At 39.1% G+C, this 26,198-nt stretch overlaps 1 protein-coding gene across 3 annotated transcripts in view; it reads right to left on the bottom strand.

Moving 5' to 3' along the window:
- Nucleotides 1–3,690: 3,690 nt before the first annotated feature.
- PRORP (protein only RNase P catalytic subunit) overlaps nucleotides 3,691–26,198 on the bottom strand; it is a 41,400-nt gene continuing 18,892 nt past the window's right edge. For all 3 annotated transcript variants that reach the window (XM_069017810.1, XM_069017809.1, XM_069017808.1), the window contains exons 6-8: nucleotides 6,594–6,742; nucleotides 5,784–5,979; nucleotides 3,691–4,090 (exon numbers count right to left, since the gene is read on the bottom strand). In XM_069017810.1, coding sequence (XP_068873911.1) covers nucleotides 3,962–4,090; nucleotides 5,784–5,979; nucleotides 6,594–6,742 — 474 coding nt within the window. In that variant the 3' untranslated portion in view covers nucleotides 3,691–3,961. The remainder of the gene's footprint in view (nucleotides 4,091–5,783; nucleotides 5,980–6,593; nucleotides 6,743–26,198) is intronic.

Here is a 26,198-nt window from a genome sequence, read left to right as displayed (position 1 = left end):
GTTGCTCATTAAAAGAGTTGGAAAAGTTTCGTTCTGGTATCCACACCTCTATTTTAAAATTATTAGGTGAGTTTATTCTTTGTTGAAATAACAGATTAAAGGTGGATTTTGTGTATGCCACACATTAAAAGTCTGCATTCTCAAATTTTTCAAAATACTTCTCCTTGTTTATTAATACTATGGGAGAATAATATGCCGCTATGTATTACAAGACTCAGAGCTGGTCCCTTTCATTAGGGAAGGACTTTGTGGGCAGACATGAAACGTTCAAAGCTGTGATGCAAGCACTGGAACACAGAGAATGTGAAAATGTATGACCGCGTCCGCTGGGTCAGACACGGAGCCTGTCTTATCCAGTGCTGTGTCTCCAAATGTGGCCAAAGGGGGGATACCCAAGGTATTCAGATTAGAGAGATCCTTTAATGGTACACTCCCTGAATCCCCTCCCAGTTTCCAACCATCTGGAGGGACTTCCCAAGGCAGGGATAGTGTCTGTTTATTTAGTAACCCTTGCTGGTTCCCTTTCATGCACTTGCTGGTCTCCCCTTGAACCCCCGTGAACTTCCTGAATCCAAGACGTGCCATGACAAACAATGAGTTGCTCAGTGTAACAACATGTTGTGTGGTTTGGTCTGAAACCTCACCTTTTATCTGAACCTGTTATCTGCCAGTACCATTTGATGCTTTTGTACTGACAGAGCCAACAATGGATCCCTAGGCATTCCCTCCAGAACACTTGTGATTCTTATGACCTCTGTCTCTTAAGACTAGTTTCTCCAAGATGATGATCCCTACCTTTACAGTTCTTCCATCTACAAAGCTTTTATTCTCTAGAATGATTTTTTTCCCTTGAGAAAAAGGGGATGAGAAAATGGAAGTAAGTATCAAGCATTCAGCCTGACTGCCAAATAGTAATCAAGAAAATCCTTAAGTTTGAAATAAAAGATTCAATATTTGAATTAGATAAAGGAAAGAGTAATAGTTGCTCAGTACCATGGACATGATGGAGTGGAAGCCATGCTACTTTCAGGATATAGCTTCCAGAGTACAGCATTGTTTCAGAAGAGCAATCACACGGTTGTGGTTTAACATTAATCACTTCTGATCAACCATATGCAGTCAAATTCTGTGTTGCAGGATCCTGAGGAAAGCTGTTCTCACAGTCATCTTTTTAACATGGCAAGCAGTAAGTGGGGGGTCTTGGAGGTGATAACAGCTGGAGTGCAGGCTGAATCAGTTCAGTCCTCAACTCTATTTTGCCAGCGTGTCTCTGTCTCCATGGCACACAGCAAGCTAAGCTAAGGGCACATTCCTTCTGATTCCCGTTCTCACTCAGTGTGGTAGCAAATGGCAGTCAGTGTCTATCTGGGGGTACCAATTGCTGTGCTGTTTGGAAGACTTGCCTTTCTGGCATTCAGCATGAACCCATCTGTGTAATAAATTACCTTGAATTTTTACTGTACCACTATATAAACAGCAGTAGATGTCAAATAGATCTGCTATTAGCTATTGGCTTTGGTTTGGCTCTCACATTAATTTTTATTACCAGTGAAACCCTCAGAATTCCTTTTAGATACTTAGAAGCAAATCCTCATATTCATTGTTATCTTGAAATGCCATATTTCAGTGATCTGAAATTTGAAGACTTAGAGCAACACAAAAATGTTATTTCACAGAGTCTTAAATAAAATTAAAACAATTAACCTCAGTCAGAACTGAGCCTCTGGATACCATGTGCATGTATGTAACAGGTATACAGCTGATAAAGTCTGTATGTTCATCACTAATGTTTCCCCTTTGGTTCCAGAGAGGCCATTAATTTCCTGTAAGGATCTATAGAGAAGTGCATTAGCAGCAAACATAGAAAAAAGAAGTCACAAATCTGACACCAATGTTGTAATACCTTCCAATTGTAAATTCCATATTCCGTCCCATCATCCCCTAAATATACTAGTAATGTGTATTTAGGAACTGTTAGTATTTAGGAGGCATTATGGTATCTCTGTAAGAACAGTTTTTGAGGTGAAACCCATGTGATTGATTAAGGACATGTCCTCAGTAAAAAGGAAGTAGAGGATGCATTTATTACAGTTATATGTGGATATTATGTATGTCTGTTAGTGACCAGGGTGAGGTAAAATACAAACTTTAACAGATGAACATGTCTGGCAATGAAATGGATATCCTGAAGGTGAAGTTTCTGCTCAGCTAGAGCTGACCTAAGGCAGAGCTGCTGCAGGGACCCAGCTTCTGCAGCCTGACATTTGAACCCCACTCCCACACAGGTTCCAGTACTTGTGCAATGGTGCTAGTTGAGTGTAACAATGCCAATTCTGACCTAGCCAAAACAAATTTTTAAGACCCAGCTCTGCATTGCTTTGGGCTGCATGACCATCAGAGCTAGTACCAAACAAGGACTGTAACAGTGCTGATTCACACCAGCTCATGCCACGCAGAATTTCATACAGAGGGTGAGGCAGCCTCGTACAGAGCAGTAGCTACTAACTAAGCAGTCCTGTAGGAGCAGACACCTAGTTTGAAAGCAGTATTTCCACTTTAAAGGAGATGTGGCAGTTCTCTGACTTAAAGAATTGTAAAAGCAATCTTTTGACAAATTAAAAGTATTGAGGATTGAGAGAAGTAGATCCAATCTCTCTGCCTTCCCTAGTGGACTCATAGGAGCTGTCATGTTCTGTCAGGAAAGGGTCTGTGATGAACACTACCAACAAGATGATGAATTTAAAGCCAAGGTTTTATGTTACCTTAAGAGGCACCCAGCTCCTCTACACTTTCTGTACCTGAAGGACATGACTGTATGCAAATCACACCTGCTGGTTTACAAACTGATACCAGAAGTAGAACATGTGCCAGGATTGTCCTGGAAAAAAAATAGCAAGGAACATGCTTGAATGCTGAGTCCTGAGGGAGCTTGTCATGGGGCCCTGCAAGAACTCAGAACTGGAAGTTCTATACAAAAAGATCTTCATGGTTCATCTCAGTTTCAAACAGAAGATTTTTGTACAAGACAAATGTGACAAACCCAGGATATTTCGTCTGAGATTTATGTGGCATTTCTGTTTTTGGGGGAGAAAGGTTTGCATTAAAGCCGTAGGTGCAATAAACATACGCATTTACCACACATATGCTTACAAATAACTTAGAACACTTTTCCTGTAATTTGTACTACTTTTTTGCTTTATAACTTGGGACAGTTTTTATAGAAATGTACAAGAATCAGTTTCATCCTATTATTGCCTTTAAGAATTTCTAGCTATCAATTTTAATTTTAAAAAATCCATGCATTTCCATAAGCAAATTATTGCAGTGATGCCAAATCCTGTCAGAAACGGAAAACTTAGGAGTGTGAAAGAGCCACAGAACATTCCACTGCTTGTTTCCTTATTCTTCCAAACAAGTTATTGCTATCTATTGCTATAACCAACCTCTTGCATTCTGTGTGATCAAGAGGAAGTACTGGGTCTGTGTGTGTCTGGCGAATGATAAATGCACCATCTGTCCCCCTTAGCTTCACTGACCAGAGGTAGACATTGTGCAACTCTGTTGCAAGGCCAGCCCCACAAACTTTGAAGGTACTTTGCAAGTCCTGCTTAATTTCTTCAACATACAGAGTTTATGCATTTCAGTGTAGATGAAAAGCTTGAGAAAAATAAAAGATAAAAATGTCCAAGCTGTAATTCCAACAGGAAAAATCAAGTTTTAATTCAAATGACAAAAATTTCCTGTAAAAATGGAAATAATGGACCTAATTCATCGCCCCTGGGCCCCACTGATGTTAACAGTTGTATGCAGGAATGATTTTGTCAAAATGCAGTCACAGAATTTTCTTTAGTTACACACCTCACACATTAATTCCATAATTGTCCTGCTGAGTTCTCCTAGCCAGCAACAGAGATTACAAAAAAAAAAAAGGCAGCTTCAGCTTGTCCAATTCTACTTTTCATCATTTCTGTTGAATGCAGAGCCATTTTCTTGGTACTTGATATGAATATTTTTCCTCAAAAACATCTTTATAGGGAATATGCCATGTATCACCTGTAGTCTGCACCACACAGTCATAATGGAAAGCAGGCTGTTGGGAAAAAACAGAGGAAAAACGGTTTTTTTTAGACTTTATACAACATATTACTAAAATATCAATTACAGGTTAGTTATGACTTCCAATGCTTACCTTAGAAGTCTCCATAGTTTTATCTCTTAACAACTTTCATTTTATTTTCTTACACAAAACAAATTCTAAATTTTAGTACTGGAGAAAAAACTAAACTATCTTTTAGTATTTTGTGGTCTAGGAGTCATTATAAATTCTATCTTCCATCAGCACCAGATACTAATGATTTCAGCATAATGCACTCAATTTCTACAAATAGCAAAATGATTGTTGTTCTGTTCAGTTAAATGAAATCATATGGGAATTACTCAGGATGTGGAGTTTATAGGCTTGAACATAGGATTTAATGACATTAATGACATCTTGTATTTGTTCTCCTAGTCTCTCTCTTTACAGAGCTGACTCTGTCCCAAGGAGACGTAAGAAAAGGAGATGTAAGAAGAGGGTTTATCACTAACACTTTCAGAAGCATCTGGTTGAACAAATAGAATAAACAATTTTTCTGTTCTATTATGTTACAGGTATACTAATTCAACATATATAAGACAAATGCAAAAGAAACATTAGTGGTTGGTAATTATGGTTGTCAGGACATACTATCACTCCATATGTATAATCTTGGAAATCTGCTTTCCTGTGGTAGCTTCCAGAATAACTTAGAAGACAGCTACGACTGGGAATATCAATCATCCAAATCACTTCTATAGGAATTCAGATGTGAAAATTAGTAGTCCCTTTGTACAAAAGAAAGAAACAAGGTGTACGTCAGGTAACCCAACATTCATTATGGCTCCATAAGAAGAAATGTATATATGGCAACACTGAACGAAAGGCTGTGTCATTCTTACAGACTGCTATCTCTGTTTGTAATTATGAATGTTATTTTACAATTTTAACCAGAGAAGGAAGAAATTAATCTGCATAGGTGTAGTATTCCTTTAAGCCAGCAATAACCAGACAGACCAGATAACAAAAATCTGCATGTAGAATGTCATGATGAATTTTTCCCTAGAAAAATCTTAAAACAGCTGCAATCCTGTTAATGTGTTGTTCACAAGGATACATGTCTCCTAGACAATAACAGTAGAATTCTGCCATAACATGACATTACTGCATTTTCTGCAGCTGAATATTAACTATAAACCTGACTGTTCTGGGCTTTCCCTCATGAAACTATACCTATGCTAGATTACTATTACAGTAAATACTGAAATACCTGTATTTTTCTGCTTCTTTAAAATAAAGATGAAATAATTTCTATTGTAAAATTAGAAGCATGATATTTTATAATAGTGCTGCAGAGGAGAATAAGGGATTTCAAAGTTTAAATAAATTAAAACATTGACACTCAGGTTTTAATGAGGCCAGGAATGGTTACAGAGTTTCCAGCACTGGAAAGATTTGTATACACAAACTTTTATTTATATTTACACTGTAAGCATTTAGGTAGCATCTCTTGGCTTTCTGACAATTTTCTTGTTTGTGGCATGCTCTGTGGATCCAGTGAATTTTCAGTTAACATGGGAGTTTTGAGCACATTGCAACAAATCTATTTCTTAGACTTAACCATGACATTCTGGCATCCAGAGTTTGAAATAATGTATCTTCAGTGAATATGCTCTGTGTGTTTTCTGACTGGAGCGGGAAAACTTACCAAAAACTTTATACTCCTTCCTTCTGCAGAAGGGAAGAACACTATCTGGTGTCCACGCTGCCACTTACGGAACAGATGACGTGTCAGACTGTCAGGAAGACAAGCCTTGTGATCCCGGAGGAAGTCTCTTGTAACAAACTTGCAGTGCTTGCCTGATCGGAGAGTGGCATATAACAAGAAGGCATCATCTTCAGAGCTTCACAAAACAAATGGAAAAGACAGTCATCATTCACACGGCAGTAAGTGGTTGCAGGAAGTGATTCAAATGCTGATCAAGATTTATTCATCAGCAACACTGAAAATTCCCACCACTACTCTAGTTCCCTGGTAAAATAAAAAATTGCTTACCACAGGGCAACAAAAACTGGAGCGCAATAAAAATTAATTGCATACTACATAGAGCACTTTTTTTCTCTTATCACAATCTGACAATAGGACATACAATCTCCTGCCACAAAGTTTAACAGTACCATGCAATGTGGAACAGAACTGCTAAAACTCAACAGTGTACCCCCACACAGCAGCAGACCACAACTGCACACTGATGCTACCAGAAATTCTGTAAGTTCAAGGCACTGTGCTCTTGCCAGTGGTTTTATCAGTCATAAATCCTAATAAACCACACAGCTGTCAATATGATTCTAAGTGATGAAAGTCACCTTTTATGTATTTTTGAAGCAAGTATAGTGAGGGATATGTTTCTTTCACACACAGAGATAGAGATACTAGTAATGGTACTAAAAACTAGAGCAAAATGCACATAAATCAGGTGTTGGTCTCTATTATATTGAGCCATTTTCTTCAACTTACATATTTTCAGCAAAGAAGAAGTCTGCCTTATTCTGCATCTCCTTCATAATCTCTCTTTTCCAATTTGAAGAGTTCATCAGCATATGTTTGCGGCCCAGCACAAGCAACCGGGCATTCTCTTTTGCCAGGCAGTTGACAGCATCAAACAGCTGCAGAAAACAAAGCAAACACAAATTTTTTTAGCTGTAAAAACAGAGTGACAGGGAACATTTTCATCTGTGTCTCAACTAGAGGGACTTCTACACTACTCTCGTTTCACAGAGTTCTTAAGTGCAATATGAATTAGGCAGTTAACCAATTTAATTCCCTAATCACAAAGAAAAAACAGAAATGACAAACCAATTCATTGAAGGAAGCTGCTCTCAACCAGACAGAAAATACAGTGCTTGTATACGCCAGCTCTTGCAGTTTGAATGACATGAATGACCTCGGACAGAGTTGTATGGAGATGTCAGGAAGTTCCAAGACAGCTGCGGGAAGTGAATCACGCCGGGATTTAAGCAATGCCCGTTTCTCATGACGGAGCACCGGGAGCCCTGAGCACACCGCCTCTCCAGCCCCACCTGCTGGCGGAGTTGGAGAACTACACGGCCCGAGCTGCCCGGGGGGGAAGCAGCGAGCGGCAGATGGAAATCCCTGACCGCGGGATTAAGGCTTCATGAAAACCACATCCAGACTGACCGGCCACTTGTGAGCCAACATACTGAGGTGGTAAATTCACTTCACAGGGGCCTTTCAGCAGCCTCTTAGGGCTGTGCCTGTTCGGCAACAAGTGCTTCTCAGGACAGACACTTGTGCCCGGGACTTTCCCTCCCTGCTTCACCCAGACTGAGTTCAGGGAGGACAAAGGTTCTGGCTTTCAGCATCCAGGTTATTACTGTGGAATGCTCACAAACAATGGCATTTCAGTTAGACCCAGAAAGACAGAAGAATTCTTTCTTGAGATTCATATATCTCTCATATTTGAAAGACACGGACAGTATGCACAACCACCAGGGAAAGGTATTTCCTAATTTTTACCTGCATTTGCTGCCACTATTTGTCAACATACAATCTCCTGATTATTCTTTAATCCTTCTTCCTGCTTTTCTAGCTACTTCTCTCTTCCTTGTTACTTTTTCTCCCTGTAATACCTTCAATTGCCCTTCTCCTCTTGCTCTTTTCCCTCCTTTTCTTCTATTTGCGATCCTTATCGTTTTTTGGTATCATTTGCTTTTGGTTCAGGGAAAGAATTGTTCATGTAACTGTTGTGTGCCATTTTACAACGCATTTTGTTTCATCTACCTGCAAGTACCAAGAGAAAGGAGTGGCCCCACTCAGTCTTCTCTCAACATTCAGTCTTCTCTCAAGATGCACATTCTCACTACTTCTGTTGTGTCAGATCTATGTCAAAACTACCCACAAGCTCACTAATCCAACAAAAGACATTTTTTTCGTAGGGTTGAGCTTGCAGCAACCCAACAGATAGACTTCAGGCAAAGGTTCAATGACTGATGGGAACACATTGCTGGAGGTGGTGAGGACAGGAAGTGTGGGACTGCCCTTCACAGGAAAGGACCTGCAGATGGATCAAATTTATGCCATGAATCTGGATCTGAGATCGGGGAGAGAAGGCCAGAAGATTTTTTACATTAATTCAAACTGCTGAGCTATAAGCTGCTGTTGCCAGTATTGATTCTGAGGGACTAAAGGCTCTGTTTTCATACAGATATAGGGGTTTGGTGCTAATGAAAAGCACAAACACCTAACAGTACCTATTGGAACTGGCTTCCTGCTTCCAGATCACACTGGCTATTGGCTATTACATGCATACAATCTACTTTTCCCTAGTTAAAACAAACATAACATGAGCAGGAAAAGGTCAAATTCAGTAACTTCTCATGCACTGAACCAGTCCTGCAAATAGCTGGATACAAATACCAAAGGAGAATTAAGTTGGTTAATCTGAGTTCATTAAAGCTAATGAAAGTTAGGAATGTAGCTACTGCATCCACAGACATTTTCACGTACAGAACTCAACAGTGAAGAAATAATAACCATGAGTAACTTTAGCAAACCCTTACAAATTCCAAATGAAAATACTTTTTGCCTAATGTTTTGCTACATTAAGGGAAGGTTAGCAAAAAATAATGTGAAAAAAGAAGTTAAAAAACTGTTCCAGATACAGATTGGTCAATAGTGGCTATTCCCAAGTTTATGAAAGACTTAAGTGTCTTGGATCCAGCTCCTCTAAGTCTTTCTTTCTGGAGGTTATCACTAGTGGCACTTTGTACCTGTTAGTCATGTGGACTTCCTTGTCCTACATATTATTAATATATGAGGTTTTCTAGTGTGAAGTGCTTCTGGAAAAAAACTGAGAGGCTGGTATACATTAGCTACAGCAATGGAAAAACTTGAACCAGGCTTAAAATGTAGGAAAATTAAAGAGTCAACATTTTAACATTTTGAAACTCCTGCTTACATAACAACCCACTGTCCCTCCTCTACTTAACACAGAGATTAATCTTACACAACTAAAATACAGAAGATAGAAATTATTTCTGTTTTCCTAAGATAAAAATAATTTTGTTCTGCACACACCCCCTATCTGACACAACTTTAGTAAAAAGCATTTTATCTCACTTTAGGCTTGGGCACTTAATGGGGGTGGTCTGCAAGGAGTCACAGAACTTACATGGGGGGTTTCCTAAGTGTGTCTGCTCCCATGCCTGGCTGCTTCTCAAGAAAGGAAGATGTGAGACACTCAGTAACACTTTTTTCAGTCACAGAGGAAACTAACTGAACATAATGGTGTTAATACAAAAACAGCAGTAGTGATCTCTCATTTTAAAAGTCAGGGGTATTTTATTAATCTAGTATTTCCCAAAGTTACATGAGTGTATAATGGAACACAAGGAAGACAGATTAATTACTCTAACTCATACAAGGAACTATCTACAGAGCAGGATATGGATTTCCTAAGACTTCACTGCCAGTCCCCTTCTGATCACTAGGTCACACTGTGCCATGTGTCCCCAGTTTCAAAGGTCACCCGGAGGTAGGACAGCTTTTCTCCTTAGGTACTACTGGTAGATTCCCACTTGTGAAATGGGAAATCCCTACACACTGCTGCTGGGAGTCACACCACTCAGTGATTCAGCAAAAAGTGACTCACCTGTATATACCTATAGCATGAAGAAGTAACCACCAAAAAATATGTAAATCACATTTTTTATTAATAAATCATGCTCGACATTGCTTAAACATTTGGTTTCACTAACTGCCATTTAAAAGCAAAACTCACCTACAGGTTATCTGCTAGTAAGAGCAACAAACTGCTCTATTTTCACCTGTTAGTGCTGCCTCCCACCCAACTGTAGCTGCGAAACTGCAAAGGAAACTCCAACACAGACCACAGGTTCAGAGCTGCCATTACTGCACTCTGTCAGGCAGGGCTAAGCATAAGCATTGTCTCCAAAGTTTACCAAGAAATTGGAGCCAGTCAAAAGAGGTGATTGTCCCACTTCACTAGTGTGGCTTCACCTCGAGTTCTGGGTGTAGTTTTGGGTGCCACAATATAAAACAGACATTAAGCTGTTTGAGAGCATCCAAAGGAGAGCAATGAAGATGGTGAAGGGCCTGGAGGGGAAGCCGTACAAGCAGCACAGAGGTCATGCTCAGTCTGTTCAGCGTGGACAAGAGGAGATTGAGGGGAGACCTCACTGCAGTTAGAGCTTCCTCTTGAGGGGAAGAGGCGGGGCAGGCACTGATCTCTTTGGTGACCAGTGACAGAACCCATGTCCTGGGAATGGCCTGAAGCTGGGTAAGGGGAGTTTTAGATTGGATATTGGGAAAAGCTTCTTCACCCAGGGGGTGTCTGGGCACTGGAACAGGTTTCCCAGGGAAGTGGTCATAGCACCAAGCCTGACAGAGTTCAAGAAGCGCTTGGGCAACAATGTCAGGGACATGGTGCAATTCTTGGGGTGTCCTGCACAGGGCCAAGAGTTGGGACTTTGATGATCCTTGTAGGTCCCATCCAAATCAGGACATTCTATGATTCTATAAATGAATTCCTTTCACCACCACATTTATTTAAGAGTTTCACCATTTTTGGTTCCCCTTTTCCATACTGTAGACCAAGAAAATAACCTCAAGAAAAACCTGTTCACTTTAGTCCACACACAGGAGAGAGACACGATGAGAAGCCAGAGATTCTTCCCACAGGACAGCCAGTTATTCAGGGAAGGCATGTGTGCTGCTTGCAAGAAAGGCTGGACTTTCTCACTGAGCCTGGTAATTTCACCAAACCACATTCAATACCATTACCACAGCACCAAATACAAATGCTGCTTATACTCTCCACATTATTATTGATGACACAGTATAAATTAGTCTCAAGTCCTCTTAACTCAAATACAGGGGCAGTATACACATTACTTGATTTCCCTAGAGATTACCTGTCCCTGACTAGCAAGGGAGTAGCTACTTTGAAGGGAAAGCAGTGATGGATGAGTAAGTAACAGTCACAGATTAATCAGCCTGGTTTACTTTCTGCTCTTCAGACAGCCAACAGCTAACCCTTGGAATTATCCCTTACAACACCAGGGATCTCTGCAATACTGCAGAAACAATTTTGTTGGGAATATTTGTATCCTGTGTTACAGTAAAACTATTTAGATTGATGTAACACATCATGATGCAAAACTCTACCAGTGACAGCACTTCACACATCAATGATGGCAATCACACAATGTTTAACGTGTTTTAACCTGTCTGCATTGACTCTGCGCCTGGAATTGACTTATCCTCTCTTGACACATTCACTAGAGATATGTCTTAACTCCCTATCACAATTCATTAAAATTTGCAGTTCATTTTTAGATGTTAGCTTTTACTCTTAACAGTCAACACTATTAATCAAAGGCAGATTATTGATTGAGCAGGAAAACTAAACCACAGAAGCAGATTCCCAAGTTGATTTAATATAGATTGAGGATGGTACAGTAGCCTCAGTTTGCTCCGATGAGGTGATGCCTAAAATACAGCTCGGCTACTTGCAGAGTAAGTTTGTGTTCAGAGGCCAAAGATGCTTTTGCAGCCAGGTCCAAACTGACTGGTATCATGTGTGTACCAAGACACCTGGTGCTCCTGCACAGTCCAGTGTTCCCACTGCCTGGAGGACTTGGCTCAGCTGCAACACTGGGTGAATGTAAATGCATTCCTTTCAGATCAAAAATGACTGTGACCAAGCTAATGAACCATCTTGTATCCTGAGTAGTGGGGAGAATGAAGCAGAGTAGCTGTAAATATATTCAGGTCAGGTACAGAAGCAACAGCACAATTTGTATTTTTCTGTATTCATGGTATCCTGGCTGTTATACCAGTAATGGGGATATCTTTAATTACAACTCCATTTGATTTCAACTGAAGATGCAATCTGCTCAAGATAATCCCTGAAACTATTCTGAATGTAGAAGTAATATGTTTGTAAATAATCTCTGACACTACATTCTGCTGTATTATAAACTGTAGGTAAAGTTTCCAATTTCAAACAGAGCCACCCCTGTCTTTTATTCTACTGATGAGCTCAGAGAACAGCAAAATATAAACCAAAACTGTGTAAATCAACTTCAGATTTGGTAAGACTGTTATGAATTTCTCCTGTGCAGATAGGGAGGGATAGGTGCCTATCCTTCCAGCAGAAAACCATATCAGAAAAAAATGTTTTGAAATAGGTATTTTCTATCTAATTACAGTCATATTCTGCTCTGTCTTATTCTCAAAAGGCACAAAGAGTAATCTGACCAACAGTGAAGCAGTATTTCCTAGGAGAATTAACAGAATCACAGTGGGATGCATGCAGAGAGTGAAGAAATATATACACAATTTAAACACAGAATTTAAGTGTGTGTATGACATGAAGAATGGGGAGGTAGGTGGGGGATCATCAGGGGGAGGAGCCACTAGCTTTTTGGAATCTGGCTTTTTCGAATGGACTGTCATCTTCGAAAGATCTCAGCCACTTTGTCAAACCTTACACCTGAGAAAGCTTTTAGTGTGAACATTCTTGCTCACACTTTTTGAATGTCTCTGCTTTTGAATGGTAATATTTTCATCACCATGATCTTTAGATGAATGAAGTTCAACCACAAATAAAAGGAAGAAAAATGGGTAGTGACAATAGTTAACATAGCGTGCTATTAAACGAACAATGCCAAGAACTCTAGAAATGATGACTAAAGAAGATATGGACAGCTGGGGAATTGCTGAATTTTATAGTACAAGTTGCAAAAGAGAAAAACAGACAAATTTTTCTTTTGCAATTCAAGAAATACACAAACAAATATTCTTCAGCTGTCTAACTGCATTTTTGGAAGTTGAATACTGTAAATTACTTCAAGTGCCAGTCAAGTTTCTAAATCCAAAAATTTTGTTAATCAGCTACAATACTATTTTCTTTCCCAATCACTTACTAAAAAATGTAATACTGATTTAAATGTACAAGCAGACCCTTTGATATTGTGTCAGCAATTATGAAGTAGGAATAAAGATGTAAGAGAAAGGGTGAATCTGAAATCCAAAGCAGCATTCTGCTAGGATAGCAAGTGGGAAATGTCCAATTCACCATTAACTATAGCCCAGTCCTAACAACTTACTTTTTCTCTTTTCATTAAAACTTACAAGTTTTCTATTTTAGTTGTGGACTGGCACCAAAGCATTTTTGTTCATGAATTTAAATTTTCTGAATGTCTTCCTTTCTAGAGTCATGTAAAAGGACAAAGTTATTTGTCCTTTTCTGATCTTCTTTGAGGTATTTTTTCTCCATAGCTCATACTGTTGTATACTTTTATCTCTCCTTTTACTCATCTTCCTTCTTGTAAAAAAGAATAAATACCAAGATCTTGACAATATATAAGGGGCAGCTTATGTGGATTTGATTTTAACCAGACATCTCCTGAGAACCTACTATTTTGTACCAAAACCTGGAGATTTACAAAAGATTAGAAAGTATCAACCCTCCACACCAGAGGAGTTAGGTGATACAGTCTATCTGTGATTATACCAAAGTAGGAAAAAAAATGTGTAAAACCTGAAAGTGTTCCCTTTGCATTTCCACATATCAATACTATCCTTTGTTCTCATCCTTGAATTCTTTCTGCCTGTACTGCTGTTTCTTCAACAGTATTTTCTTACTGATCACTACACATTGCTTCCTTGCACCAATATTACACATACATCATCTTTATACTCTTACGGAAGAAAGTTACATAAAAATGAACAGGTATGAGGTTTTACTCTTATTCTTGCATAAGCTTCAGATGTGAAACTTTACCTGTCAGAGCCACTGACTGTAAATGGAATAACTGTCCTGCTGAAGTCACAGCTTCAGGGGTCTGCCTTCTTTCACTGGAAAGCTAGTCTTTGCAATTACATTGGTAGTCTTGCTTTTCTACTATTATCAGAGCACTGTATACAAAGAAGTAAGGACATAAGGCAGTTTCTCTTACCATTTTTCATTTTAGAAACAATGTAAAAATCTAGCTATTGGAAATTAACTAGAAACCATGTAGCTGTTAAAAAGGAACATTTGTGAACCCAATGGAACTGTGCCAGTCTTAAGATTTTCATAGAGTGGATCAGAAGTTATATTTAAGTGCTGAAAATCCAGAATGTGAGCAGAATCTCCAGGTGGTGGTGGTGGCGGCAGTGGTAATGGGATGTTATGAAAATGAAAGCACAAGCTTGACTGATCCTTTCCACAGATAGGAAATAACTCGGTGCAGGACTGAAATCAGCTTTTAAGACTGAAACTGACAGTTTAAAAGGTACAAACACCTCAGCTCTCACCACTGTCCTATGCAGATGTCTGTACAGCGTGACTGACCTAGTGTGTTGTTAAGTGTTTTCCCCGTGTCCTATTTGTGGTTCAAAAAGTCCCAGACAGTACTTTTGTTCTTTGAGGAAAGGTCCTGCAGCAGCTGGGGACATCACTGTAACAGCAGGCACAGGCATGATGCTGTTATGGTATATTAAACATATGCTTCTACAGAGACATCCCAGATTTTAATAAACTTGACAGTTCCACAAATACTTTAACATAAGGACTATTTCTATGCTCACAGGATAGCAGACATCCAGGTAGAATGACATAATAACCAAGGAATCATCAGTAAATTGACAACTTGCAGTTGAAAAAAAGCATCAGAGTACAACATGCTGCAAATATTTATAACACAATTTTCACACTGCCTTTCTGCTGTTTCTCATTAGTACTATTTTCCAGTTGCCTGCTACAGATTTTTATACAGAGGTTACCTTCGAAACTTTTATACACCTTTGAAAACAATTGTTTCAAGTAAGAACCTTTGCAGCTCTTAACACATATAAATACATTAACAAACACTACTGAAATGAGTGGTGATTTCTCTGTGAAGGTCAGGAACAGGAAAATTTTGTTTAATATGAAAGAGGACATATAAAATATTCTTCTTCAACAGTATAAAAATCAGCAGAAGCAAACTAAAGCACAAAGGTCTGAGAGGGAGGAGCAGCTGTGTGGTCAGAGTCCGACCTATCTGTCCTGGGTCAACCATGAAACCAAAGCTTTCAGCAAGGACGAACCTAGGAGGGAATCTGTTTAATATTGATAAGAGCATAACTGATATTTACCAGATTGGAGAAAACCCAGGGCACTTTCATATACATGAGTACACCTTGCACTGCCAGTACCATGAGACAGAGGTTCAACTGTCTCAGTTGGATCAAGGCTTACCCTGGCAAGAAACCCACTGTTCTTACAAAACCAACAAAAATGTGATGCAGTGTAATGCAGCTGATGTAAAATGTGGGTCAGCATTATTTATCTTAACAGTCATTAGGTTTGATTGTGAATCTTTGAAGACTCAGGTCATTTTACTACTAGTAACACTGCCAGCAGTGTCCATGCCTGGAGATCCTAGGCTGTGAAAGTCTCAAAGCCCACCATGATAGCTAAAATCCACAAGATCTAATCTTTTTACTTTGATGCTTTTAATGCAAGTATATTGGTAGCAGTCTGCAATACTCAATAGCTGGACCCTGGGCAGGCCACTGTTTTATCTGAAGTATTTTTCTTTAACTCAGAAGATACAGAAATTTGACAAATAGATAATATTGTCAGCTCACACAAATGAATTATAAATAATATTTGCCATTTGTCTAAAGGCTCAACCCCTTGGGAACAACTGGTTATATGAAAAACTTTGTCTACTTAGCTGTTTTTTTCCCCTTGTCAAGAGAAACAAGCTTGAGAATATGAAAATATGACCACCAGAAAGGCTCGGACAACAGAAGCCAAATAAGAACAACTCCCAAGCCCCACCCCTATTTCATAAAAGGATCTATTTTTTTAAAGCAACTTGTGGCTTGGGGACTCAGAGTTATGCTTTCCAGGTATCTATATGACTATACCAACCAGCACTTTTGAGGAATTATGTTGCATCTTTCCCTCTTTTGTCCATTTACATGGAAAAGATGCAGATACCCAGGTAACAACTCTGGAGCATCCAGGACTGAACAGCAGTGCTCAAGTGCAAGACAGAACTGTAATATCAGAAGTGTTTTGTTTACCACATTTATCAGATAGCAAATGGTTAAAACTGTGTTTTACTACTGGTTATGTTAACTAGGCTGGTGGACTAAATGGGCTTGTGGAAACGAGAGTGGGTGGGATGACAAAAAAGAAATCCCTAACCGATAGCATTTCAGATTTCTGAAAGCCCATTTGGGAACGCCCATTCAATGGAAAGTTAAGAAATTTCACTCTTTAAGGCATGATATGCAGATACATATCAAAGAGAAGTGAAAATGTCAAAACCCTCCAATTCTTTAAGACACTTCCTCTCACTATTGAGTCTTATGGCCATTCCACATAAATGGATTCAAAGAGCACTTTGCAATGTTTTACAGTGATACCATGTACATGACTTCTGATGATGAAAGAAGCATAGTGACACTAACATTAGAAAAGCCCAGGGTAACTACTCCTAATAAGGTCCTAATAAGGAGCAGGATAAATCAACATCATTAAGACTGTCTGGTTCTGCCCTATGACTACTTGTTTGCAGCCCTCTTACTACTACTTAATTTTATTTATTCACATGTGTGGCAACTTAAGGCTGTGGTGGAAGGTAACTCCTATCAACCAATCAATCAGATATAGGTAGTATTCAAGAAATAGGTATTCCACTGTACTTTTCTTAAGCTTGCACTGAGTGTAGAAGCTCAAACTCCAGTGAACCACAGCTCTAACAAACACCTGCATCATACTTCTACTTTTTTTTTTCAGTGTATAGTGTAAGCGCTACCTAGTTTACCAAAGTATCACACAATTAGGAAATAAACAAGGAGAGAAGGCAGCAGCAAGGTTGATCTTCTCACACTGGTATACCACGTAAGTCAGGAACAATTTCTGAACAGTAACAGCTTCAGAACCTTTGGAACTGAACTGGCTTTTACCTGCTGCTAGAGAGCTTATGGCACACTGTCCTGGGTTGCAGTGTATTCTATTACCATCCTCATGAGCTGTTGAAATCAGGTGGGGCAGTGTTTCCTTGCCTCCTCCCCCCAGACTATTTTGCTGTTAATGGCCCATCAATGCCATGCCTCACAACTCAGAGATGACTCCCCCTGGACCATCTTCTGTTAATGAGCCTAATCAACACTTGGACTCATTATCCCATTGGGAGATGCTCCACCCAGAGGGAGGAACCAAGCATGCCATCCTGGATATAATCTAAGATTCTGAACACCAGAGAGAACCTTTCCACTGGATTTCCAGAGGACAGGAGCTACATAGTCACTACTGGACCTTCTGAGGAAGTAGACCCCTTTTCTATAGGATCACTGCTTCAGGAGGACTGCAGCCACCATTCTACTGGACTGCTACCACCACCCTGACTAACAGGGTGTCAGGTTGTATCTTGACTCTGTCAGTTTGAACCAGTTTTTTCTTTTATATTTTTTTCTTTTCCTTTAATTTCCCCATCAAATAGTTATTCTGACTTGGTGCGTCTCACTGGTTTGTTTTCAAACTAGTACACACACACTGTACACAGCTTGCTGAGCCATGTCAACGTGACTCCTTAAAAACTCAAGACTCAAAAATTCAAAACATTAGAGGCAGAAGAAATATTACTGCCAACTCACTGCTTCCTTTTTGTTGAGCATAGAAGCAAGCAGGTAAATGGATAAATGCTGGACAATGATAAGGACAGACGTAAGCATCACTAATACTTTCTGATTTATCTAAGAGGTAAGCTGGCATCAACGATATGACAGAAGTACAGGTCCAGTTTTAACAGTCACTACAGGAAGCATTGTGCAAGGATAGGACAATGCAGCAGATATCTGAATGAGATCTCTTTATATTAACACAAGTAAACATATTAGTTTAATCTGATTTGATCTAATTTAGATTAACACCACAGATAAAAGCATATATCTGAATTAGCATAGGGACCATTATTTTGACTCTTAGTTTTTTTGCCTTGCCTCCTTTCCCCTCGCTTATTTGGAAGAACTACATAAATGTACCCTTACAAAATAAGTAAAAAGTAGAATAGGGATAGCCTCTTCCCTTTCATGTCTGTATCTGATGTACAAAATCAATACTGGCAAAAGGTGAGGTTTGCATTAAGAAGTGTTTGATACAGAATGTCACCTCTAATAGGCAACAGTATTTTGGGTAAGAGTTCTTACCATTTTACAGAAGTTCAGTTTGAAACAGGAATTCTTGTGAATTGGTTTTAAGCAAGAATACTGCCAGCATGATTGTCATTCCCAGAATAGAATTTTAATTCTGATGACATCAGTCTCCTAGATTCAAATAGGAGTTCCTATTTCCATGTTCCAGACAACACAAAATAATCAGTTTATGAAGGGATTTAGATTAAAAGATGTGGACAATTGTACTTGATTTTTCTATGAGTCTAGATTAAAAAATAAAATTACTTTAACTTCAGTGTTAAACTTCATTGCAGGTTATAATAATTTAATAATCTCAATTTAAATATATTTACTTATAAATAAATGTCTCTTCCAATCCTGCTTTACAAGTATAATGCAACTAGAGAAAAGACAAAAAATGCAGCTTAATGGATTGCTGGATCATTAAACATCATGTCAATATGCGGGAATCCCTAGGAATAACATACTGTTCAAAAAAATTAGGATTTCATGGCTTCATAAACAAATCCAAATGCACTTTAGGCTTTTTTTATGTTGTACCTTTTCTCCTTCAGATAACACAACTTTCAATATGTTTTCTTTCCTACTTTTACTAGAAATAGCATATTAAATGTAAAAGCCAAGCATGAACCCAAAACTGGTTGATTTTCAAATATATAAACAAATCCAGATGTACATGAATGAACACAATCACTGTCCTGAGGATTATCTATGCTGCCTTTAAGATGACAGTAAAGCAGCACTTCTCACATTCAAATAAAATCTTTATTCTTACAGAAAACTGGCCCATAGTAACCCAACCTTCACATTTTCTGGCATGCTTCTCGTAGCCTTGCACTACTATGGAGACTTTTCATATGAGAATCACTTCTAAAGAAGCAGCTCAGTTCCCTCAAGACCAGGTTTCCAATCTGGAGGCCCAACACCTCTTACTACGGCACTGATAACAATTCCATGATTATGTGAATCAGTTGAGCTACGCACAAAAAACCCCATCTTGTGGTTTCTAAGGGAGAAGTGAAAACAGCAAGATACACGCTCATCCAGGTCAGAAGACATGTTTATTTGACTTCATCACCTAGATTTTAGCAGGACTTCTCTACAGTAGATAACAACCAACCTGTTTGCTACAGTTACCAAGTTCAGTGGAACATGAAGCATCAAGGCAGGTTCCCTCTAGTCTGCTGAATTTCAAGCTTATATTCCTAGTGATTAGAAGAATCTTGTTATGAAACATATATGGTGCAAATTCACTTGCAAAGAAAAAAGGTGTGCTTGGGTGCTCCTGTACTTACATTAACTTTTGATTTTCTATTATCACCAAATACAAAGGTAAAAATCACAAACACCAAATGGAAACCAATAGAGATCATTAATTTAACCACATGGGCTTCATTGATTTATAGCCAGAAACAAAGGTTACAAATAGTAATGGGAGGTAGCACTAGGAAGAATCTGACTCTGAGAGAAAGTAACAGGGAGAAGTTGTCAAAATGCCTGATAGTCAGATTTCTTTAACTTGATCAATTTCTGCTGCTCTATTCTCACCAGGAAATGCAAAACCAGAGAGGAAACCTCTGAAAGGAAAAGTAATTGCTTACAGTTGACTGATGAGGCATTTACTCAGGGAATCCTGTCAGCTTCCCTTCCCCCATTTCACAATGTTGGGAATTTTAAAGTTTTAAGAAAGTTTCCCCTGTATTCACAAGTAGTCAGTCTGACTTTGTGCTCCCCTTCTTAAGATGTCCCATCTACCTCCTACTCTGCTGTCCCAGTGTTGCAGAAGCAGTGAAGGATGTTGGAGCATACCCTTATGGAAAGAGCCAGACTTGGTGGCTTAAGGTGTGTAGTCAACACGGGCATTTCCTTGGTGGAAGCACCCGTGCCAACCAGTTGTAGGAGTACTTCTAGAACCTCTGACACACTGATGTCCAATCCATCTTCACTTACAGTGTATAGGTATACAAAGTTGAATGTATTAAATGCCCTTTTACTTCTCTTTTAGCCACAATCAGGAACTGCTGGGCTTCAGAAGAGCTGCTGGGAGAGGAGAACTTGCAGGCCAGGCCTTCCCTCTAGGTTTCACTGGCAACTGAGTCTATCTCCTTCAGCTCTCCTGAGAAACTTAACAGCTTTGTTCTTCTGCATCTGGTGACAAAAATTCTTGAGCTTGAGCTATGCTATATTAGGACAGCCCCAATACAGAAGAGGGGGAAGATTTCAGCAGATTGGTATCAATCTCTGAGATGTGTCTTTGGAGAAGAACTGAGTTCTTCTGCTGGGATATCCAAGGAATCCCCAGAAACTAACTGATGAGATATGGATGCAATGCTGAGTATTTCAGTCATGAATCTCTAACACTAAAAATAGGCGAAGTTTCAAGAGTACAACTTACTGCTTGAGCATCTTTCTTTTCTAAGATCAGGTTACAATGCTGAAGGTGATTTTCAATGAAAACACCAAAAATCTTCATCTTTGTGTTTTGTGCAATACTTACAGGAAATGAAAGTACAGGTCTAAAGAATGAAACACATGTTGCAAAGATAAAAATCTCTCCAATCTTGAGCAACAGGCCAAATGTTTTGTTATCATGGAAATGCAAACTTGAACTAACATTAGAAGACAGAAAAAAAAAAAAAAGAGATGGAAAAGGCTGAGAGCAAATGAACAAACATGTCTGACTGCTTTGTTGAGTGGTAAGACAAGAGTTGGTGGGAGGAAGAATTGATGAACTGTCACAGTATGACAAATAAGACCTCTGTTGGATGTATTGATTCTGAACAGAGAATGACTCATGGATCTACTTCATTCTTGCTTCGTTTACAGACAGTAAAGTACTTGAACAAATCACAGATGCTGCCAAAGGAGTCAGAGAAGAAAAAAATTCTTTTCCATGCATGAGATTTTGGGGTCGAAATTATTAATAACTGCTTGTTTTGTAGGACAGCTCATACAGTAGAGCTAATGTTTTGTACAAAGTATCACTGTCTCAATAACTGAACAGATGATCTTTCAGGCATATTGCACAGTTAAGACAGACTTGAAGACTCGTAAAGATTACCACATGAAAACCTGAGCATACTTGTATGTGTATTTGTCAACTATGTATGCATGCATAGGAACTTTCTTGTGTGTTTCATGGCTTCAAAAACTGTTTAGTAACTGGAGCTCAGGAGAGAAAGCTTTATTCACTATTTTTCTCAAACACTACAAGCTCCAATACATTTTTTGCTCTCCTTGTTTCATCATAGAGGACTTATAGGCATTAGGCAGAGATTTCAAAAAAGCAAAATTAAGTTTCAAAATTTATTTGGGTTATTAAGCCAAGAGAATCGTGGGTCACAGATGTTCTGTTTTCCTTCTTTTTTTTAACTTTGCCTTCATTTGATGAGCTGATGGTATTTTTTTTTTGTCTTGATAATTGTCTTTATATTTGGAAAATAAGCCTTGCAAATGTGAATAAAGTACATACCAAAGCAATGGCTCTGAGCTGAATTCACAAAGTATAATTCATCAAGGTTCTTTAATTCTGTGGCCAAAGTTGGTTTTTTTTCAAAAATTTAACAGGACCATTCACCATTTTCCTGTAGACTACTATGTTATGTCCCATTTTTCTCCCTTATCTTGATGAAACTTCTTTTTCACTACCAGCTTTCCTTTCAAGACTGCAACTTCTCTCTACCCACTCTTTTCCCTACTGCTAATGCAGCCAGGAGTCCAGGAATAACCATTACAGAACTGCTAGAATAACTAAAATGATAATATTAGTTTTAAATCTTGAATCCTCTTGTTAAATGTAATTTTAAATCTTTAACATACAAAAAACCAAAATGCAATAATATGTTTACACACAACTATTAGTACCACAAAATTCACTTAGTCCCTTCCCCAATTCAGAGAGCAATCTCCACTCAACAAGCCTACTGCTCTTTCCCTGGAAGAGACAAAGATGCAAAGCATGAGGTGTCCCCTGCACCTGTCACAGAGCAATCCGAATTACAGCAGTCACAGCCTGGCTTTTTGTGACAGCCTGTGAGAGGTGCAGGAGGGCAGGTGTGGGCTTTCCTGGAAGGAGTTGACTGCTGCTTCAGGCCAGAGATGTGGTATGCTGGCTGCTGACACCAGATTGGGATGGGAAGGGAGTGGAGCAGCAAGGATCTGGCTTCCTCAGTTATTGTACAGGCCTACTGCAATTTACATGGGAATTACACAAAGTTATGTAGTCCATTTCTAGAAGTGCTGATTAAGTTTAGGAGGAACTACTTTGAATTATCTGCCAAGAGCAAAAACTATTCCTCTGTGCACTGTCAGCCTCAAGCAACTCAATCTGGAACTATTTTACCAGTCTTTTAGATGTCTGAGTTTAATACAGACATTAGAGAGGGTAAAGTTAGGGCAGAGCTGACCCCAGCTGCCAAACTGCTTGAAGAAGGGAATTGCGAGTTAGCTTTGATCCAACACACATTTGAAATGTATGTTCAGTTACTTCTAACACCAGATGGGTACAGCTAAAAAAAAGGACCTGGCTGCATACTTAATTTAGAGTATACCAAACTTACTGTAAATTAAAAATACCAAAATACTCTTCAAATTGTTCTTGCAGATCATGCTCTCTCACCCCTCCCTCACCTCCCACCCTGGTCCCCCACAGTTTAGGGGTAACTGAAGCAGAGCAAAATGCCTTCACTCCTCTTTCGCAACCAAAGAGAGGTCTCTAGAGCCTAGATATCCTGCTTGCACTGGGATTCCCTCTCACTTCCAAGGAATACTTCTGAAGAAAATTGTGATAAACAGGAAAACATCCATTTAAGAACTATGTAACAGCTTGTTTAGTAGGAGAAATGGACCATTAGTGTGTGGAAATTCCCTCTCTTGACCTTTACAAGGTGAAAGGTGAGAGCATTAGAGAGTTACAGCAGCAGAGGACAGAGAGTACCAAAATATGATTGTGTTGGGCAAGGATTTATGTAATTAGATACATCTGGAGGAAAGGATTAACTACATGTCATGATACAGCCTGAATCAACTTTGCTTAGTTAAACTGCAAGGATATCTACATTTACAAACCACATGTTTGCAGCACAGTGACTGACTCAGTCAGGCAAATACGCATCAGGTACAGACTTAAACAGCAGCAGAAGACTAGGCTGAGTGATTTTAGACTTTAGGGAGGTTTGGGGGTTTTTTCTACTGTCTGAATTATATAGCAAAAATAATTTCCATTCTATAATATCTTTTACCAAGGAGTCAACTTTAATGTCTAATTCACAATGCTACAGTAAGGAAGCAAAGGGTTGAAAGGAGGTGCTGTCCAGTGTTGCAGTTTTATAGTCACTGTGTGTGCAATGCCTTCAAGTCAAATGGTCTCACCATTTCCTAGCCCTCAAAAAATCTTTGTTCCCATTCTCATGCTGCCTCCTTTTTTTTTTTTTTTTTCAGTAACTGATGCAGCCACATGGTGATTTCTACCACAAAACAGACCTAGCATAAAACCCACCTGGAAAAAAGGGGGATTGGGGATTATAATGACAAAGCAAGAGTGTCATAAACCTGAGAAACTGCCACAGGATGTTCCAGTAAATCTGCCAAGTCAGTAATATTCATGATGATTTGCTAAGTGCTGGCTATGAGGACTGAAGTTGCCTGGGAAGTCACATATCTAGTTTTTTAGAATGTCAGAACACCTTGGGAATTAAATGAGTAAAAATTATTCCTTCAACTTCTGCTTTTTTTCTGTCTCCTCTCATCCCTCAAGGTACCTGTGCCTTGCCACACAACCCAGCCCCTCTCCAAGATGTCTAAGGGATGCCTAAATGGAATTACAAATGTTAGGCTGTTTGAAACAGAGAGGAATATTTCATCAGTTTTTTTTATTTTAATCATATGAATAAGAGTTACTTAGAGTCTTGGTCTTCATCAGAACAGCTGCAGTTCTGGAAAGACTTCTAAATCATGAAGTTAAACAGTACTTTTTGTTAAATTTAAATTAAGACCAGAATGCATTTAAATTACCGTGTTTTTGTCACATAAATCTTAAGCCTTCTCCTGTGTTTAACAACACCCTTTATTTTGCCATTCTCTAAATCCCATAAGGGACGTGCTCCAAAGAAACTAATAATTTGCAAATAGTAACACTTAAGAGTGTGTTAGAAACAGAGCAACAATCTCATTTTCTCTTTCAACCATGTTGCAGACTAACTACACACTCTAACAAAATAAATTTTATAAAACAATATCCTGACTGGGTCTAACAGCTGTAGTAATGAACCCCTGAAAAGAACACAGACTCACCCATACCTGGAGACTCAAAATAATTTCACTTTTTGACAAGTAAAATAATTTACCTTTTGACAGGCTGGACAGCTTTAATACAGGTCCTCAGAAACACTGCTCATTTACTACCTCTCTAGTCAAGCAGAAGTAGTCACAGCATACCTCTCTTCTCCAAAATGGGACTGTCATGCTACCCTAGTCAGACAGTTTGACCCCAGTAGCTTTCACTCTTGGCTTTTTCCATCCTTAGTGCTCTGCCTCCCACTTCTCTCACATTATTTCTCCTCTCCATCTTCTCAGTTTGGCACTGTGTTTCCCTACATAGACTGAAGAACTTAATAAGGCAGGCTGTAAATGCCCCATATGTGCCACTCCACATTCTCCATTTGCCTGTCAAAGGCATGAGGATAGGAGCCTCCAGAAGAGGATGTTTTGCAGCAGAGTCAGCCCTCAGACTACAGCATTCAGGGAGGTCAGCATTCACAGATGGGGGACTACTTGGCAGCAACACCCGTAACCAGAAAAGCAACACGTGACCAGATTACTGTGGCCTTCGCTTCCCTCATCTGAAAGAAGTTTGGAGACAGAAGAAATGATTGCTCTGCTTTGTGGGTTTCTTTCTGTTTTTAGCAGTCTTGAAAAAAAGATTCAGAAAACAAGAATACATGCTTCTTGTCAGAAGTATCCAAAATAAGAACAAAGACATAGTCCTTTTTTGACATGTTACAACACAGAAGTTCAGAGTCATGAAGAAATAAACAGGATCCACTAGCATCCAGCATGATCTCGCATTTAAACAATGTTTCCATTTGGAAAAATCTATAAACTCGATGGTTATTACTGTAATTGTGTACAAAGACATCTAGCATTAATTGTAGTTAATTGAGAGGAACAATGCAGAAAGTCTTTAGTAGTCCATGTGTCTAGAAGATTATTTCTTTTGGGAAATGAAGGAGCTATTTTGTTGCTTAGAGAGCAAATGTACACTTCCCATGCCAACACAGGTACTATTCAGCCAGTGAGTATCTACAGGTCTACGGCAGAAATAACGGGCATCTCCAGTCTCTCATGTAATGACTCCATACTCCAAAAATAGGATCCAGAAAACAGGAGCAGCAAAAGACTGGCTGGTAGAAGACCCAGTGATTAACATTTTTTGGGCATTACAAAATGTAATAATAATAAACAGCAACAAAACTCATAGGACAAGTAAATTTTATCTAAGAGAACCTTCTGGAGATAAGCTGGGGTGAGCCCAAGTTACTGTTCTGTTGTGTAGGAAGGAAAAGCAGGTCTTCCCAAAAATCCCCTAATCAGTAACCAGCTGGGATTCAAAAGAACTTTGACATGTACCTAAATGGAACAACTTAAGTGAAAGTTCATGCCTCCACAGAGTCCTTCTGGAGCTCTTTGGCACCAGGGATCCCAATGTCCTTCCATTACAGCATAAGCTAAGGAGAAACTCAAAGGCAATTTATACTGTTCAGCATGCTAATACCACCTAGTAACATTTCTGATCAGAAATCAGGAGTAATGATCTGTCAAAACCAGGCTGGCTCTTAGCTCCATTGCCTCCAGTTTCTACAAACCACACAGAACTCTGTTTAGAGTTCCCACAGAGGGACA

Source organism: Aphelocoma coerulescens, chromosome 5, assembly GCF_041296385.1.
Source record: "Aphelocoma coerulescens isolate FSJ_1873_10779 chromosome 5, UR_Acoe_1.0, whole genome shotgun sequence".
Classification (NCBI taxonomy): Eukaryota; Metazoa; Chordata; class Aves; order Passeriformes; family Corvidae; genus Aphelocoma; species Aphelocoma coerulescens.
Note: the sequence above shows the minus strand (reverse complement) of the source record. Positions and strands in the feature narration are given on the sequence as shown.